We start from the raw sequence: 19,416 nt of genomic DNA, 5'->3' as shown, positions 1-19,416 counted from the left end.
AATACGCTCTGTGTTCACAGAAGGCTCCCAAGGCTTATGGTGCCTCATCACAGTGGGAATATGAAGAGCCCACTCTGAAAAAGATTATTATTTTCATCCTGTAATCCATTTTGTCAACTCTGTAGCTAATACACTGGAAACAATTTAAGCAGTGACTGTGTAGAATATTTCAACACCTTTATGAACATTCCCCTTTTATTTTTACTGTTCATGTGTTACAAAAAGAATGAGGGTTCCCTGTCCTTCCTTCTGAAGCCTGAAACCACATTTTGTAGTCTCAAATCAGGGACTGTTATCTGTTTCCAAGGAGTATAAAAAAGTATTGGTCACTTTCACATAATTTCTTCTGTCCATTTGTTTACAACATTTGGATCTTATCTTTTCTAACTCTGCTAATACGTAGTTAACTTTATGAGGTTTTACTGAAACTTGAGCATCTTCCGAACTGTCACCTGCATCTGCTTGCTCACAATTCCTCTTCTCATTTTTGTTTAAAATTGGAAAGGTAGTTATTTACAACTTCAGCCTTCCTGGAGTCCTCCAGTATTTGTTCCTCTGACTCTTGAAAGAGAGATCTCAAAGAGAGGCCTTATTTTTGACTTAACTATATTCTATCAGTAGGTTTCATCTGAAGTCCCCCCCCCCCTTTTTCAGATCTCCAAAACAAACACCACATTTCACCACTGGAAGACCCCTAACGGACTCTGTTTAAGTTAAACTTCTCTCTGAAAACTGTTTCTCCACTATTGTGACAAGTAACACTTAACACTGTTGTAAATGAAACATTAGGGGAAAAAACCCTCTATTTTAGTCAATTAGTTTACTCTGCTTTTGACAACACTCTGTACTATCATTTTTACTGGTTTTCCTGTTAATGTGAATGCATCATATACAGCAGACCCTTGCTAGAACGCGCGTCTTTATAGCACGAATTCGGTTATAGAGCGGGACCGCGCATGGATCCCAAATTTAATTACCTTCATTGGAATCCATGGTAACATGGTCCCCACGTTAACGTGGGACTGCACATGGATCCAAAACCCCGTGTTCTAGCAGGGGGCTGGTGTACAATAGAAATAGAAAAAGTTAAAAGTTAGGAAAATGTGGCGGGGCAATTGAAGTACATGAAATTGCTTTAGCTTAAGTTTTGAATTTGTCTTGATTTTAAGGCAAGAGTTCCTCTGTAACTAGCATAATTTAATTTTTTAAATATTATATATATATTTACATACTGTCAAAATATTCACTATGCTTTTAACTTCTCTTATGAAGTAAAGTAGGATGTCAAGCTAGGTTCCCAGAGACAAAAGCTAGCATATAAACAGTAATATTTCCATTGCCTTCCACACTCAGTGGGTAGGAGTCCTTTCAGTGTCCAGATATCTCCCCCTATTTCTACCTGATTTCTACCCTTCCGCCATCAAAGGCCATAACTGCCATCCTTCTTTCAGCCAAGGAGAAATGAACTGGGACTGCTTCCAGAACTTATCAGTGCAGGGGCAAGGGATAGCTCTTGAGTAATAATTTTCCTTGGCTATGTTGTTCTTGCTTCTTCTGAGGCAAGGTCTACACTACAGACCTATATTGGTATAATTATGCCACTCAGAGGTGTGAAAAATCCACACTCCCGAGCGACGTAGTTATACTGACCTAACTCCGCCCCCCATGTAGATAGTGCTATGTTAATGGAAGAGCTTCTCCCATGGACACAGCAACCGCCTCTCAGGGAAGTGGATTAACTATGCCAATGGGAGAAGCTCTCCTGTTGGCGTAGCAGCGTCTTCACTAAAGTGCTACAGTGGCGCAGTCACACACATGAAAACAAGCCCTCAAAGTACACTGAATTAAAAGACTTAACTAAATCAAGGTTGCCAGTAATTTACATTTAAACTCTTGAACACCAGATGTTAAGATTTCTCAAGAGTAACAAACTGACTGTCAAGTCCTGACATTTATAAATCTATATCTGTTTTAGATTCTCTCTTTTTCAAAGGTGCTAGCCTAATGAATATTTGAATTCACAGGTATTAACATTATTAGTTACAGTGCTGTAATTCAACAAGCTGCTTCCTTTTGTTATTTGCAGCTGTTAAGAGATACTAGAACAAAAACCATACTATGGCCAGCTATAAGATGATGATTTTGCAATTTAGGTTTTGCTAAATCCATATTAGTATTTTATTTTGGGGACTGTAGCTGCTAGCTGGAAATTGGCTGAAAATAAGTACATAAAGATTGTTATAGTATCCCATACAGCTTCTGAGTGCAATGAGTGAATGTTTACATAGAAGAAATCAATCATAAGGAGGTCTGACTCAGTGTGGGACATTTACAGCATTTTAATTCCATTCCAAAATAATAAGAAATCTAATTGATGACCAACAGTCATAAAATTTTCTACAGCACTTTCATTGTTCAGTGAGGGGCTGGTAGTTAGCCAGAGGTTCCCATAGGCAAAATGGAAAAGTAATAAATTTCTTTTGTCCATGGTATTTTATGAAGAAAAAAAGTTGTTTAAAGTTCTAAGGTAGAAAAGCTAAGGAAAGAGCAGACATTTTTCAGATGTTTATTTGTTCTTACACAACATATTTTGAAAAGGAGGAAAAATGCTTACTTGCAAAAAACTTGAAGTCTGGGGATTCCACTTTTCTTCTGGTCTTCCATGCCATGTGTTAAGTATGCTTAAACAGACCTGTAGATAAAATTTGTAATAAGCTAGAACATAAAATGCACAGGGACAAACTCTGCATAGTTAAATTAACACAACATTTTAAAACTAATAGGGATTTGTAGATATATATCAAAATATATTGTGAACTATAACAGATTCGATCTTTTTGAAAATCAAACTTTGAAATAGTAGCCAAATTAAGCTATACAAATTATAGACAAAGTTCAACTAGGACAGTATGCTAGCAAATGAGTGAAACAGAGAAATTGAAACAAACAAAAAAAATCACAGAAGAAAGTCTCAAACTCTGGAGGTTCCAAAATGTATGCATCACACAAATTCAATATCCCTGAGAATGTAATGAATTCTTCCCTGCCTTCCCTTAAAAATACATTTTAAAAAAAAAAAGGAAAAGGAAACTATTAAGCCAAACACTACAGGTGAACGCTATCACACACACCTATATCAAGAGAGCATGAAGATTCTTGAATGCTTATGATGGATTTGGACTCTTTTTCAACAGCACTTTTGTACTGAAGACAGGGGAATGTCTGAAACTAGATAAGACTAGAACAAAATCAAGGAAAGGGATTGAGGAGGGGGAGTATGAGAGTAGGAGTTCAAGGAGATCCTGAGTGTCAGAGGTTCAGCCCAAATGAAGGCCATTCCTCATGTCCCATACACTGAAAAGGGGCCTCCCTCAAAGCATTCTGAAATATTGTCAGGTGCCACCCGAGAGGTAGCAACATACAATGGCAGGTGAGCATTGTCAACAGGGTCCCAGAAGCTTGTCTGCTTTAAGCAGCCTCTTTCAGAGTCCCTATAGCAGCGGTGGAGGAAAGTCAAGTGTGATGAATATTAAAAGTTACACAAGAGTAGTTTATGGAGAACAAAAAGACATGTAATCTTTCACATGTAATCACCCCCTGGGACCTATAAAGCAATCCCACTAGTGAGCATCCCCAGATTATTTTGAACACCCCCTTGAAAATTCCCGCTGGAGAATGGAAGATGTAGCTGCTTGTTGGTGTCTGAGGAATATTATTGCCAGGGTTCTCAAGTACACCGCTACCTCGATATAACGCCACCCGATATAACACAAATTTGGATATAACACGGTAAAGAAGTGCTCCAGGGGGGAAGGGCTGCGCACTCCGGTGGATCAAAGCAAGTTCAATATAACACGGTTTCACCTATAATGCGGTAAGATTTTTTGGCTCCCAAGGACAGCGTTATATCGAGGTAGAGGTGTATATCTATCTATTTACGTATCGTAGGTAATTATGTGGCCTCCATTACCAAAGTATTTGAGCAGGGGTAGGCAACCTATGGCACTCGTGCCAAAGGCGGCATACAAGCTGATTTTCAGTGGCACTCTCACTGCCCGGGTCCTGGCCACCAGTCCGGGGGGGGGGGGGGGGGGCTCGGCATTTTAATTTAATATTAAATGAAGCGTCTTAAACATTTTAAAAACCTTATTTACTTTACATACAACAATAGTTTAGTTATATATTATAGACTTATGGAAAGAGACCTTCTACAAACGTTAAAATGTATTACTGGCATGTGAAACCTTAAATTAGAGTGAATAAATGAAGACTTGGCAAACCACTTCTGAAAGGTTGCTGACCCCTGTATTTGAGTGTCTCAACACCCCAGTGAGGCAGAGAAATACTACTGTCCCTATTTTACAAAATGGGCAACTGAGGCAGAGACTCTAAAGGTAAAATTTCCAAAAGCACCTGAATGACGTGGCCTAAATCCCATTTTCAAAAATGACCTGGCAATTTAGGAACACAAGTCCCTTGACTTCCAATAAGACTTCTGTGGTTTTGAAAATTTTACACTAAGATATTTAGGAGCCTAAATCCCATTTTCAAAAGTGACTTGGGCTCTTTGGATACTGATAACATAACACAAGTGCTCAGCCTATGAAATCTGGTGAGGAGGATGGAATAGATGACCACCTTCTAGTGAGGTTTGCAGTTCTCCCACTCAGATGGGAAATATTAAAAAAAAACACTAAATTGTTGCAATCTAGTCCATAATATAAGGGAAAAAAGCCCCAGGGTAAGTCATTTCTGACAGTATCCAGAGAGGGGGTGAATTCCATTAGTAATAGGGAAATCAACCCAATGTCCCTTCAGTTTGGAAGGCAAATTTTAACAAGCAGCTTCTGGGAGCCCTTGAGAGCCCTCACCAACGTATTAGTCAAGAACAGCTGATAACCTTGACTTCAAGGAGGAAAAATAAATTGCACTGTATATGCAGAAGTGCTAAAAATAAAAGAAAGATATATTTATGTATGCATAGTACAATTAATGATAAACTGCACATTTATTAAAAGTTCTCTCTCTCATGCAAAGGCAAAACACAAATTCTGTCTGTCTGAAACTTGCAAATTTCACACTTTCTTTCCTAGTTTGCTCTTCCTCTGTGCAGTTGCTGTGAGTTACAGTCAGGGTGGATAAAAATCAATGATTTAAAAAAAAAAAAGAATTTTTTTTTGGAAAAAATGCTTTTTGAGGAAAAACTATCTAAAGATAGTTTTAATTAGGATACATTATAGCTCAAAGATATCTCATCATGGAATAGGGATAGGATTTTTTTTTATTTAAATCGGATTTTTTTGATAAAATGCTTTTTTGAGGAAAAAACCTAGGATAGTTTTAATTAAGATACATGATAGCTCAGATATCTCAATGGAATAGGGATTATACATTCTAATTCTATAGTATGAGACAATATATTCATGTAAAGTTTAAGAAAAGTTTTTGTAAATGAGTTCCAACAGTTCATGGATTAGGGACCCAATCTTATGGTGTTCCAGGGGCTTCTGTGCAGATTATTTAGGTTAATCTTTCTATCTACCCAATAGGACTAAGTGCTCAGTCTAGAAGATACTATCAGAGATGCTTAGTTTTGCAGTTGTCAAACTGTGGATTTGTCTCTCCAGAGATAACATGCTTGTTAACAGCAAAAATGTTTTAAAATAAATAAATATATAGAGGTGAGAAATAACAGACCTCAAGTCTACTGTCCCTCTGCAAATTTGTGTATGCAGAGTCAATCCCTTACCTCTCTCTAAAAGTGCAAAGTTTTAAAAAGTTCAAGGAATAGAAGATTGTTGGGGGCAGAATAGATCTGGTCAAGGAGAAAAAAAATCTAGAGATAAATGTGAGAAGCGAGGGACATATGCTTGTTTTGTTAAAATATTATAGGGTTGCTGTTGAAGAAAAAAATCCAGAATACTTAACGTTGTTGTTTTAGTTAAATAAAACAACTTAAATGTCTGTCTGGTGATGTTCCCCTCCTAATACAGCATGGCAAGAAAATCCTCCAAATATTAATGATTAACCTGTTGAATTGGAGATAGTTCACCTCCCAATGACTTAATAAATATCTGCTTCAATTACCTTTGGTAAATGAAATAACCAAACAATCATTAATTTTCTGATATAGCTGTAAAACTAATCTGAAAAGTTTTCAAAATAAATCACTGTTTAAAAATGTATAGTGTATACCTTCTAAAAATGAAACCTACATCTATCTCTGAGTTGTGAAGAATATGTATTTAGGTTATGAGAACCAACAAGAATGCACTTTTATGCAGAAAACCATCATTAAATTGAGTCTTCCTGACTAGTGATTTAAATCACCCTGGTCACAGTAGAGAAATTTAAAATAACTTTCACCTCTCAACCCGGGTTGAGACATGAGCGAACACAGGCACAAGCAAGATTCTTGTCCATTTCACTTTGTTGGTAGCACAACACAAAGCAGGGTAGCAGCACAGACAGACATACCACGAAATATACTTGAATGCCACATTTCATCATGAGAATTAAGTTCAATGCACATTACCTTGCCATCATTGTAAAGGTTTGGATTAAATCTCACACTATGGCCTCCAGTTGTTTCCAGATTCACAAGTGGAGGTGAATTAGGATAGTCTTGTGGAAAATATACGTCAAATTCAAAGCAACCATTTGCATAAGGGGTGTCTGCTGGGCCAGTTATGAGCACCTATCACATAAAAAGAAATGTGACAAATTGCAGTTTTAAACATTTTATAATTGGTATCTTGAGAGGTTAGAGGATGAACTTATTTTTCACCTCCAGTTCTACTTTGAAAAATAATACCTACATAAAAATGTAATCATCTTACAAATCTGTCTAACCTGGTTGCGTTAGTGATAAATCTAAGTTGTTAATGTCTCTCTCTCCTGGTAGCACTACCCGTCCAAAGCGATTTAGAGGAAGCTAAGTCTACTTTTTTGTATATCAGTAATAGATTGTTTACTAAATACCAATTAGAGGGTCATTCTGAGTGGGTCTATACTGCAGTTAAACACCCTTGGTTGGTGCAGATCAGCTGACTCAGGCTCGCAAGGCTTGGACTACAGGGCTGTTTAACTGAGATGCAGATGTTCAGGATTGGACTGGAGCACAGGCTCTGGGATGCTGCGAGGGGGGAGGGTCCCAGGGCCAGCCCAAGCCCAGATGTCTACAGCTCAGTTAAACAGCCCAAAGCCTGAGCCCTGCAAGCCTGAGTCAGCTGACATGAGCCAGCCACAGGTGTTTAACTGCAGTGTAGCTGTACCCTCAGTTACACCTCTGCAAGCCCACTGAAGGCAGTGGGGTTGAACAGGAGCCACTAATGGTATACTTTGAATGTAATGGGGTTGCACGAGTATATGTATGGGCAAATTTTGGCCTGCAGAATCTATTGCCGGGGTTCTCAAACTTTTGTACTGGTGACCCCTTTCACACAGCAAGCCTCTGAGTGCGACCCCCTTATTCATTAAAAACACTCTTTAATATATTTAATACCATTATAAATGCTGGAGGCAAAGCGGGGTTTGTGGTGGAGGGTGACAGCTCGCGACCCCCCATGTAATAACCTTGCGACCCCCTGAGGGGTCCTGACCCCCAGATCTATTGCTAGTCATGAAAAGGAGGAAAGAAACTGACTTGACTTTCAAATCCTGGGCTAAGCCTCAAGGGCTAGTAATTAGAAAAAAAGATGGCTTTACTTGTAAATTGAGCTTATTTTATACGGAAGTTATTGAGAAATTGATGTAGAACTGCAGATACCATGTTTTTATCCACTTTTCAGAGCAGAATCACACTTTTAAAAGAATCCCCAAAATAAAATTATGCACCTATTATTCCTTTCATTCATCTGGCCCCTCTCTCCAGTTTTAACAGAAGTGAACACACAGAGAATGGATATGGAATATATACCAAGTTGCTAGGACTTTGTAGTCACCTACGGGAAGTTTATTTAGAAGTTACAATTGGCAACAATTAAAATGGTAAATTGAATAGTCATGTTTCTCATGAGTATTTAAAAATATTCTCCTAAATGTTTATTCTACTGAGTGCAGAGTCAGAAAGCACCTTTGTTTCTTACCTTCATGATATCAAGCCGTTCCTCATCACAGCGTACAAAGACACTGGATGAAGATGAAAGTGGCAGTGATGTTGAAAGAGTCACAGCTTCTTGAGCAAGACGTCGAGCCCTGGCAGCACTGTTTGCATCACTTGCATTTTTCACCTGAGACATGTAGTGGTAATTTACTTTAAAAACTAGTTTTCCATCATCATCTTCAGAAACCATTTCAAATGTATCTAGAATAGTGAAAATATTTTTATTGCATCAGAAAAATAATGTTACTAATGGACTGATGTTGAAAAAAGTGTCAAACTGATACCCATTGAAAAGTCACAGTCCATGTAATCCAAACATATACTGCCCTTTCACTCCTCTTTTCTAGGCAGTTTTGTGAGTTAATATAGTGACCACAGAAAATGAAGCATAAGCAGTACTGGGTAGAATCAAGTATAGTTCAGCAGGTTTACAAGCTTCCATGCACAACCATGTTAATGTAGCTCAATTCTGATCTATAAAACTTCCTGTTATTTCAGACTAAGCACATTGTGGTCCTAAGGAATGAATAATAATCATTCTAGTCATGGATCAATTTGGAGCAGACTGCCAACTATATTTAATACAGGTAAATATTCATAAAAGATTAGAACAAGACCAGATTTTTTATCATTTGTCATTAAATGAAATTTGATACTTGGTGCCAAGGGTGAAAAGATAGCACCACTAACTCTCCCAGCTACGTTCTCTCTGTTTTCATTGAAAATAAATTGAAAATGAAATTGATACTAACATAAAAGATAACGTAGCCAAAATGACAACAAGACCTTGATTTGTGACATAAAAACTACACTCAAAACAAAAAATGATTTGTCAAGCCACCTTCAATACTAGTCCTGGCTTCTTTTCTGAACCCCCACCCACCCAAACTTGCATGTTGTGTAACAGAGGAATGGCAGTGAATTCCGTAATTAAGTTTATGGGAGCCTTTCGATTATAAGACTGACTTTGATCTACCATTAAAATATTCTGAGAAAGAGAACTCTTCTGTCTGAAATTGTTCATGCTCTGAGGCAAGTAGTAAATTATTGGGGAAATGTTGAGTTTAATCTGAAAAGTGCTTTTTTGAGACAAGGGACCTAGAAAGAGTGCTTTTTCACTTCTGGAAGATGTGTGTGTATTTTGGTGGTGGTGTTTTTTTTTTTTTTTTTTGAGGGGAGGGTGGAGGGTGGTTGTTTTTCCCCCCCCCAGGCAAAGCAACTTGGTTTAAATACTACAGCTTTGTTTTGAACCATGAATTACCGTTCTGTTTTCTTAGGGATGGGTGAAAAGCTTTGGACTTAGGATGCAAAGTTTTGAATCCTGGGAGCTTCAAGAAGGTTTCTGTGATTATTACAAGCTCCATAAAGGGTCTTGTAAATATTGGATTGAAAATTTTACAAGACCAAATATCCTACATGATTTCTCGTACTTGTTATTTTAGAGGCTGAAATACAGCAAGAATACTTTCTCATACAGTATTTTGACTCTTGGGATAGTTCCCCCCCTGGAATCACACATTTCATGGACCCATCCTCCAAACCCTTAGTCACCCATGTGAATAGTCCCCATTGACATCAAATGGACTACTTCAGATTACTCACGTGAAGATTTATAGGACCGGAACACATTAATTGATAAAATAAAAAGAAAATTTTGTGTATGAGTCAGCAAGAGCATCTAGCAATAAATATTTAATTTTTTTTAATGCTACTCATAAATTTTTTTAGAAGTTCAGAAAACATTTCCCCTCAAAAAATTTTCACTGAAATGTTCATTACAATTACTAAGAATTATCTTACAAATATTACAGAAATCCACCAAAAAGGTTTGTATATATTTTCACTAATGAACCATGCTGGGAGACATGGAGGACAAATGCAAAGTTCTCTGCTTAAGTTATGGTTGATTTTGCTAACTGAAGGTCGGATCCTGGAACTGGATCCACACGGGCAGACCACTATGCTACAGTGGAGCCCTACTGAAGTCAATATGGGCCTAACCATACTGATTCAGTTGCAGGCTTTGGGCCTGAGGTAAGGTTTTCGCAAAGCCTAGGGTTGTGACCTCTGACATGGATCCATGTCCCTACTGGCTGTTGAAAGCTTGATGTGAGAGTGGGATGAACTATCCACACCCAACAATTTATGAACAAGTTTAGCCCCCTTTTCTGTTTATGAATTATCCTTGAAAGACTGATTTTTTTACTAGTTTTCTTTCATTATTATTAGAATGGCTTATGTGAAAATATCTGAACCTACAGATATCTCAGAAACTATTCACACAATGACTACTGCTATGACTATTCACGATTCATAAAAATCAGAGAAATGCAGGTCTGGAAAGTACCTCAATATGTCATCAAATCCAATCTGCTGCACTGAGGCAGGACTAAAGCCTGGTCTACACTGAAAAGTTAGGTTGAGCCAGCTACATCACTCAGGTGTGTGAAAAATCCACACGCCAGAGCGGCACAGTTAAGCCGACCTAACCCTCGGTGTACACTGCATTAGAGCAACCAAAGAATTCTTCCATCAACCTAGCTACTACCTTTCAGGGAGGTGGATTACTTATGCAGATGGGAGATGCCCTCACGCATAGATACTGTCTACACTGAAGTGCTACAGTAGCATTTTAAGTATAGAGAAGCCCTAAGTATTATCTAGGCATCCCTGACAGGTGTTTGCTAACCTGTTCTTAAAATCCTCCAATGACTGAGATTCCACAACCTTCCTGATAAATTTGTTCCAGTGCTTAACTACCCTTACAGTTAGGAAGTTTTTCCTAATGTCTAACCTAAATCTCCCTTGCTGCTACTTGAAGACTGTTACCATATTTCCCCTCAGTCTTCTCTTCTCCAGATGAAACAAATTCAGTTTTTTCAATCTTTCCTCTTATGTCATATTTTCTAGACCTTTTATAATGTTTGTTGCTCTCCTCTGGACTTTCTCTAAGTTGTTGATATCTTTCCCAAAGTGTGGTGCCTAGAACTGGACACAGTATTCCAGCTGAAGCCTTAACAGTGGTGTGTACAGTGGAAGAATTACTCCTCGTGTCTTGCTTACAACAGTCCTGATAATATATTCTGGAGTGCTGTGTTTTTTGGCAACATCATTACATTGTTGACTCATTTAATTTGTGATCCACTGTAACCCCCAGATCCTTTCCTATGCAGTCATTTCCCATTTTGTATTTGTGCAATTGATTATTCCATCTTAAGTGTAGTACTTTACATTTGTTCTTACTGAATTTCATCCTAGTGTATTTCATGCAATTATTAATCACTTAAGTCCCATGTTATTGCTTCTTCATGCTACCAAACTCAGAGAGCTTTCAAGAGGGCCCACAAAAATTTCTGGTGTGAATACCCAGTAACGTGAGTATTCATGACTAGGGCTATTAATTAATCGCAGTTAACTCAAGCGCGTAACTCAAAAAAATTAATTGCGATTAACTGCAGTTTTAAATCACACTATTAAACAATAACAGAATACCAATTGAAATTAATTATAAATATTTTGGATGTTTTTCTACATTTTCAAACATTGATTTCAATTACAACACAGAATATAAAGTGTACATTACTCACTTATTTCTGATGATCATTTTTACAGTGCAAATATTTGTAAACAAGATAGTATCTTTCAATTCCCCTCATACAAGTACTGTAGTGCAATCTCTTTATCGTGAAAATGCAATTTACAAATGTAGAATTTTTGTTGTTACATAACTGCATTCAAAAACAAAAAAAATTAAAACTTTAGCGCCTACAAGTCCTCTCAGTCCTACTTCTTGTTCAGCCAACTGCTAGGACAAACAAGTTTCTTTATATATGCAGAAAATAATGCTGCTTGCTTCTTATTTACGTCACCTGAAAGGGAGAACAGGTGTTCACATGGCACTTTTGTAGCTGGCTTTTGTTAAACATTCACATGCCTCTTCTTGCTTTGGCTACCATTCCAGAGGACGTGATTCCATGCTGATGGCGTGTTAATTAAATAATAATGTGTTAATTAAATTTGTGACTGAACTCCTTGGGGGAGAATTGTATGTGTCTGGCTCTATTTTACCCGCATTCTGCCATATATTTCATGTTATAGTAGTCTCGGATGATGACTCAGCACATGTTGTTCATTTTAAGAACACTTTTGCTGCAGAGCTGACAAAACACAAAGAAGGTACCAATGTGAGATTTCTAAAGATAGCTACAGCACTCAACCGAAGGTTTAGGAATCGGAAGTACCATCCAAAATCTGAGAGGGATGGGGTGTAGAGAATGCTTTCAGAAGTCTTAAAAGAGCATCACTCTGATGTGGAAACTCCAGAATCTGAACCACCAAAAAAGAAAATCAACCTTCTGCTGGTGGCATCTGACTCAGATGATGAAAATAAACAGGCGTCAGTCCGCACTGCTTTGGATCATTATCGAGCAGAACCCATCATCAGCATGGATGCATATCCTCTGGAATGGTGGTTGAAGCATGAAGGGACATATGAATCTTTAGCGCATCTGGCACCTAAGTATCTTGCGAATCTGGCTACAACAGTGCCATGCGAAAGCCTGTTCTCACTTTCAGGTGACACTGTAAAGAAGAAGGGCAGCATTATCTCCTGCAAACGTAAACAAACTTGTTTGTCTGAGTGATTGGCTGAACAAGAAGTAGGACTGAGTGGACTTGTAGGCTCTAAAGTTTTACATTGTTTTATTTTTGAATGCAGGTTTTTTTGACACACAATTCTACATTTGTAAGTTCAACTTTCATGATAAAGAGATTGCACTGCAGTACTTGTATTAGGTGAACTGAAAAATACTATTTTATCTTTTTTACAGTACAAATATTTGTAATAAAAAATATAAAGTGAGCACTGTACACTCTGTGTTGTAACTGAAATCAATATATTTGAAAAAGTAGAGAACATCCAAAAATATTTATTTAAATAGTATTCTATTATTAACAGTGCGATTAATCGTGATTCATTTTTTTAATTGCTTGACAACCCTATTCATGACTCTCCAGAAATGTATCTCTGAACAAAATATTGTCTTACAATTATTCATAGAAGCAAATAAATTGGTTAAACAGTTGTTTTTGCAGCATTTGTAAACCCCCCCCCCCACAAATATTTGAGAAATGATTATTTATATTCTCATAGTATTTAAGAGCCCAGTCATGGACCAGGACTCTATCATGCTAGGTGCTGTACAGACACACAACAAAAAGACTGTCCCTGCCCTATACAGTTTACAATTTAAATACAAGACACAAGAAACAGAAGGATACAGAAAGAGAGATGGGGGCAGCACAAGGAAACAAGGAGACAATGCTGGTTAGCAGGGGTCTCTGAGAACTAAGAGACACACACAAAGATCATTTTGTAACTTGTATGTGAACCCCTCCCATACTTAATACATTTGAACATAATCTAATGAGATTTACTACAAACTGAAAATGTGGATATGGGTAACCTTCTGCATGTGAACAGTCTACTGTATGAAGTTATTCACATGTGCAAATCTTTCCTGGACTGAAGCCTCAATGTATGTTTTTAGAATTCTTCTTTCTACACAACAGTATTACACAATATTAATTCTTCTTAACTTACCAAATTGGAGTTTTTTCATGACAGCCACATACTTTTCTTCAAGGGACCTTAAAACAGACAAAGGCTTGGGCTTCACAGAAGCCTTTTTGGAGTATTCAGCCAACTTCTTTTCTGTTATATAAAAATTTGAAAGTGATATATATTTTTCCACACAAGATTAAAATCTGATCTTTTCTCATTTACTAGTGGCTGGTTTGACAAGGATACTAAACAAATATTCCCCACAAGTAATGACAAAAATCAGCTCTTTATTTCAGACTAAGTTTTGCTTTACAAATAATGCAACTGTAAAGCTCAAACTATCAGCTTGCATTGTGAATTTAAGATAATTTTCTTAACTTTTTATAAAATTCCATGTTTCCTTACTCTATAGACTTATGAGTAGAAGGCCACATATACTGTAAAATTTATGTTACCATAAGAGCTATTCATTTTTTATTTCTTTAATTTCTGTATAGACACCAAATGTTATCTGAAATTTATTCCATTTTAATCCTTAATTTAGGCTCTTTGTTCTGTACTTAATTTACTGAGAATTTTTTTTCTTCAAGAAGTTTAATTGCAAAGTTATCACTTTGTCAGCTTTTCTCTTACTCATTTTCCTCAACGTTAGACAAGATGTTACATAATTGTGATAAAAACTGGAAGATACTGCATTGTCCCTTACACTAACCAGTTTTGTATAATCTGATCAAGACTTTTAAAAATGAGTGCCAAAGTTTCCCAGGAAACTGCTGGGTGTTCAGCAGTTTTGAAAATCAAGCCACTTAAGTCCAAAATGAAAGACTTAGGGACTAGATTCAGAAAGGGATGTAAGCACTGCAATGCTAAGTGTTACAGTGCCTAACTTGTAGGAACTTTGATACCAAGTGGAATCTACAGCCCTGAATTAGGCACCGAGGCTCCCTATGCAGTGCAGAGGGGGAGAGAGAGATGCCTAAGAATGGGATCCACAAAAGCCAGTGCACTGAATGGGGAGCTGCCTAAACTAGTTAACAGAAAATTTCAAGAGGGGGGTGAGTCCTAAGCTCTGCCCTTCAAAGGGACTTGGACACCAATCCAGGAGTGCTGCCAGCTTTTTTGCCGCCCTAGGCGGCGGAAGGTCTCGCCCCCAAAATGCCGCCCCCGACAGAGGTGGCGGAAAGTCCCGCCCCCGAAATGCCGACGACGACTGGGGCGGCCGAAGATCCAGCTGCTGCGGTCGCCGCCCCTTACATAGTGCAACAGCTTCAACTGGAAATATTGAGAAAGACTCATACCAGAATATCCCATAGCTCAGTGGTTAAGAGACTCATGTGAGAGGTGGGAAACCCATATTCAAATCCCTTTTCCACATCAGGCAGAAGAGAATTTATTCTGGATCTCCCACATCCTGGGTGAGTGCCCTAACCACTGGGATAAAGGTTACAAAGAAGCTGCCTCCTCCTCATCCCCCTGCCATTTTGTAGGCGGTTACACGTGCTCTGAGCACACATACTGGAGTAAGCGCCACAGGTGAGAGGCGCAGGGGAAAGCCTACTTTGAGGATCCCGCTGAGGCATACAGATGAGATAAGCACCTGGATGCTAGACTGTGGCAGCTCACTGGATAAAACGTAGGGAAATTTAATGGTGGAACTGCAAGGGACTAGGGACTTCAGACATCTGCAGAGCTACATGGCATCTGAGCAGAGATTTTGAGGATCTCAGTGGTGCCTAAATATTGGACTTAGCCACCTTAAATGGCAACTGGGCATCTAAGTCCTAGCAGTCTAACTTCTGGCATCTATTTTTTAAAATCTTGGCCTCTGAATTTTATGTCAACAAGCATGCTAAATATCCTATGTACGGTATTCATCAAAATAGTGACTATTTTTATTTTACCTTGATTTGCTTGGCGCAAACTAGTGGTAGCAGCATAAACTATCTCAGCAGTCTTCTGGATGTCTGGTACCAAAAGCGTCAGCCCCTCTGGCTCTTGATCAGAAGCATCTGGTTTTACTCCTGCTTTAGCTTTTTCTTTTTTAGATCTGTTTGTTGAAAAGAATGGGGAAAAGGGGTGAGGGGCAGGGAAGGTTATAGGACTAATCAGACACAATATTCAGAAAGCTGGCTATTATTGACAATGGGTAAAAACATTAGCACTAAAAACAACAAAGCCTTTTTGAAATGCAATGCGTCACCACACCTACCATGAAATCGGATAAAAACTGAAGTATTTCCTTTAAATATCACAGTCATTAGCATATAGTCTTGACTGGACCAGCAAAAATGTGTGTTTTGGGTACAGCAAAGTGAAGTTTGAAGAAAGACAAAACAATATACTGAAATAACAGTTTCTTGCTCCAGCAGTAAAGTTGTTTGTAACCAACTATGACATTTTTCATTTTCAAAGTACTTTACACCAAAAATTAATACAGAAATCCAATACAAAAACATTTGAAGGTCCCAAACTGACACTGGGTCTCCTTGCACAGAGCTCAGAGCAGGATTAGGTCCTAAAATGTGTAACCTTTTCCCCCCACATTGTAATGCTCTCTCAAAGTTTTCTTAAAGTAATAAAAATAATGAAAAAATGAACATTAAAAAGTTTAAATATTTTAATCTCCATTTATGTATATCCGTTCAGCCGGATGTAAATTAAAATGGCCAACTTATGAGTTTTAGAATAAAAAAATTCCAGATACTTAAATAGTGTACAATAGCATTGCTATTTTTTTTCTAAGAGTAGCTAAGGTAAATGGCCAAGTCATTTTAAATAACCTTTTTATCTTGCCAACCCATCAAGAGTTTACATCTGAATATCAATAGGCTCTTGAAAAGAAAGCATGAGACTGACAATGCTAAATTATTTAGTGTGTATATTTTCAAAGTTTATTTGTAAATTAAGTTCTAATATGCATATGCACTAAACACTATGTAAGCCATTACAGATTTTAAAGTGCGCACTTCACAAAATCATTTTCATTTAGTTCTAGTGATTTTTTTGCTTCTCTGTAAATCTTTGTTTTAAAAACAGCAGCTGTTCATTTTAAGATTCAAACAAGATTAACAGCCAAACCGCCACTTGTTTCCTATTTTTCTACTATCATAGGCATCAGCATAACAAAAAGCTGTTTATGTAAGTAGAAATTAGCAATTTAATGTTTTGATGCTCCAAACTATTCCCGCCCCCCCCCCCCCCCCAATCTCTGAATACTTCAGACTCTGTATATTTTAAAACAGGCTGAAATTGTGGTAATATTACAGTATTTATAAAACATTCAACACTGAGGAAATTATGGTGATATTTAAGGTCTTTGAACCTCATCAAATAAAGCTATCCCTAGAGTATGTTAACAAAAAAGTTAATTTATTAGAGCAACACTGATTTTCCCTTCTACCAGATTTTTTGTTCAAAATGATTATGACCCATTGTTTTCTTAAAAGAAATATTGGATTTTGAAGAGTGCCAGTGCGGGAAAAGAGGGGAGTTAGGCAACACATGTATTAATGCCACAGGAAGATATTTTTAAATGCACAAAAGGCAGTTGGGGTGCCTAACTCCCACCATTTGTGCTTTTCAAAATCTCCACCTTAGTCTTTTGTTTGTAGAGATATAGACCAAGATTTAAAAAAAATGGGAGCCTAAAGTTAGGTTCCTAAATCCATATTTTGGTACATAAAAAAGTGAAGAGCTTTTCAGAATTGCTGAGCCTCTAATACAGAGGTGGGCAAACTTTGTGGCCCGAGGGCCACATCTGGGTATGGAAATTGTATGGCAGGCCATGAATGCTCACGAAATTGGGTTGGGGTGCGGGAGGGGGTGATGGCTCCGGCTAGAGGTGTGGGCTCTGGGGTGCGACCAAAAACGAGGAGTTCGGGGTGCGGAAGTGGGCTCCAGGCTCGTTTTGGGGGTGAGGGCTCTGGGGTGGGGCTGAGGATGAGGATGAGGGGTTGGGGTGCAGGTGGGTGCTCTGGCCTGGGACCGAGGGATTTGGGGGGAGGGAGGAGGATTAGGGGTTGGCCAGGGGGTTGGGGCACGGGAGGAGGTCAGGGGTGCAGGCTCTGGGGTGTGCTTACCTCAAACAGCTCCCAGAAAAAGCAGCAGCAGCCTGTCCCCGCTCCGGCTCCTATGCAGAGGTGCAGCCAGGTGGTTCTGTGAGCTGCCCCATCTGCAGGCGCCACCCCTGCAGCTCCCATTGGCCATTGTTCCCAGCCAAAGGGAGCTGCGGGGGCAGCACTTGGGTCAGGGGCAGTGTGCGGACCCCCCTGGCTGCCCCTATGTGTAGGAGCCGGAAGGGGGACATGCTGCTGCATCCAGGAGCCGCCTGGAGCGAGGCAAGGCCCTGAGCCTGCTCGAGCAGGGCAGACCCCAGAACCCGCTCCCCAGCAGTAGCTCAAGGGCCAGATGTGGCCTCCGGGCCGTAATTTGCCCACCCCTGCTTAACAGCACCCAATGAAGGCAACAGATTGGCTCTTGAATTCAGAATTCTCATGCTGCTTGCTAGAAACAGAGACTGCACCTCAGCTTTTCTGACAGAAGCCCAAAAACCCTCGAGATTTACAAGAAAGAAAAATATGCCAAAGGCAAAGAAAATGTGGCTGGTCAAGCTACAGAAAGAGAAATTGTTTTAAAAATTATTTTAAAAAAACCTCTCTTCAAAACAGGTTGCTATTCTCCATAATAAAATCTCATATATTTTACTTTAGATTTGGAAAATCCAAACATCTTCCTCCAATTTTAATTTTAAAGCAAATTGTAAATGTATAGGCCCTAATTCAGCAAAGCACTTAAGCACGTTTGAGGACTAAGAAAAAGAACCAAAAACTAAAAGAACATACAGTGAACTCTAAACAGTTCAACACCAGTAGTAGTTAATTTAGCAGTTAGATTTATTATCTAGCTAACAAAGCAAGAGAGAAAGTTAAAAAAGAGGGCTAATTAGACAAATGTAAATATGAGTTTTCAATATCAACAAATTCCCTTTCTCTGCCTCCCTCCCTTTCCTGAGTGTTAAGCATCTGTAAAACATCACAAACAAACAATAGTGCTCTGTAATGTGGGGCTTTTATTCTGCTCAGGTGGGATAAAGGGATCTTTAAAGAGCAGAACCAGACCCAGTGAAGAATCTTTCCATAGAATAGAATTTCCCAAGGGGATTAGGGTTGGCCGAACGACCCTATTCTGCCACCCTCACCATCACCACTCCACAACCTCTAGCTCTTCACAACTGGTGTAATGGTCATACAAGGGCTGTTACAAGTTGATACATCTTAGCACAGCTCCAACTGTTTAATTCAAAACATTAAATTGCTGTAACTAGTGTGCCAGGGGCCAGAATTAGGATGTACAAAGAGCCACCTCCCCCACCTAAATGTTTAATAAAGGCATTGATAGAAGACCAGGTTGCTGCCCTGCCAATTTCCTCAGTTGAAGCATAACCTTTCTGCCCAGGATGTCACCAGAGAGCTTGTAGTGTGTGCTTTGATTCCTTCAGGAATAGGTTTGCTGAATGCCTTGTATAGTTTGCAGAGGTTTGCACAATGCCACCACAATGTCTAACAATCCATCTGGTCAGGGATTGTTTGCATGGCCAAAGACTGTGGCATTTTGGGAAAAATGAAACAAACAAGGAGCATGACCGCAAGATCTTTAGAGCTATACATACATACAGACTGTGCGACAGGCAACAGCAGAATGCTGTGGATTTGGACAGAATGATGGGAGGATCACTTCCCTGTGAAGCATG

At 38.8% G+C, this 19,416-nt stretch overlaps 1 protein-coding gene across 1 annotated transcript in view; it reads right to left on the bottom strand.

Annotated features, from left to right (window-relative positions):
• The window catches only part of BIRC6 (baculoviral IAP repeat containing 6), a 299,904-nt gene that overhangs the window by 23,908 nt on the left and 256,580 nt on the right, over positions 1–19,416 (bottom strand). The window contains 5 exon segments of the mRNA XM_045011913.1: positions 2,615–2,692; positions 6,536–6,697; positions 8,088–8,305; positions 13,707–13,817; positions 15,569–15,714. Coding sequence (XP_044867848.1) covers positions 2,615–2,692; positions 6,536–6,697; positions 8,088–8,305; positions 13,707–13,817; positions 15,569–15,714 — 715 coding nt within the window.

Source organism: Mauremys mutica, chromosome 3 (assembly GCF_020497125.1).
Source record: "Mauremys mutica isolate MM-2020 ecotype Southern chromosome 3, ASM2049712v1, whole genome shotgun sequence".
NCBI classification, from domain to species: domain Eukaryota; kingdom Metazoa; phylum Chordata; order Testudines; family Geoemydidae; genus Mauremys; species Mauremys mutica.
This window is presented reverse-complemented; position numbering and strand designations above follow the sequence as displayed.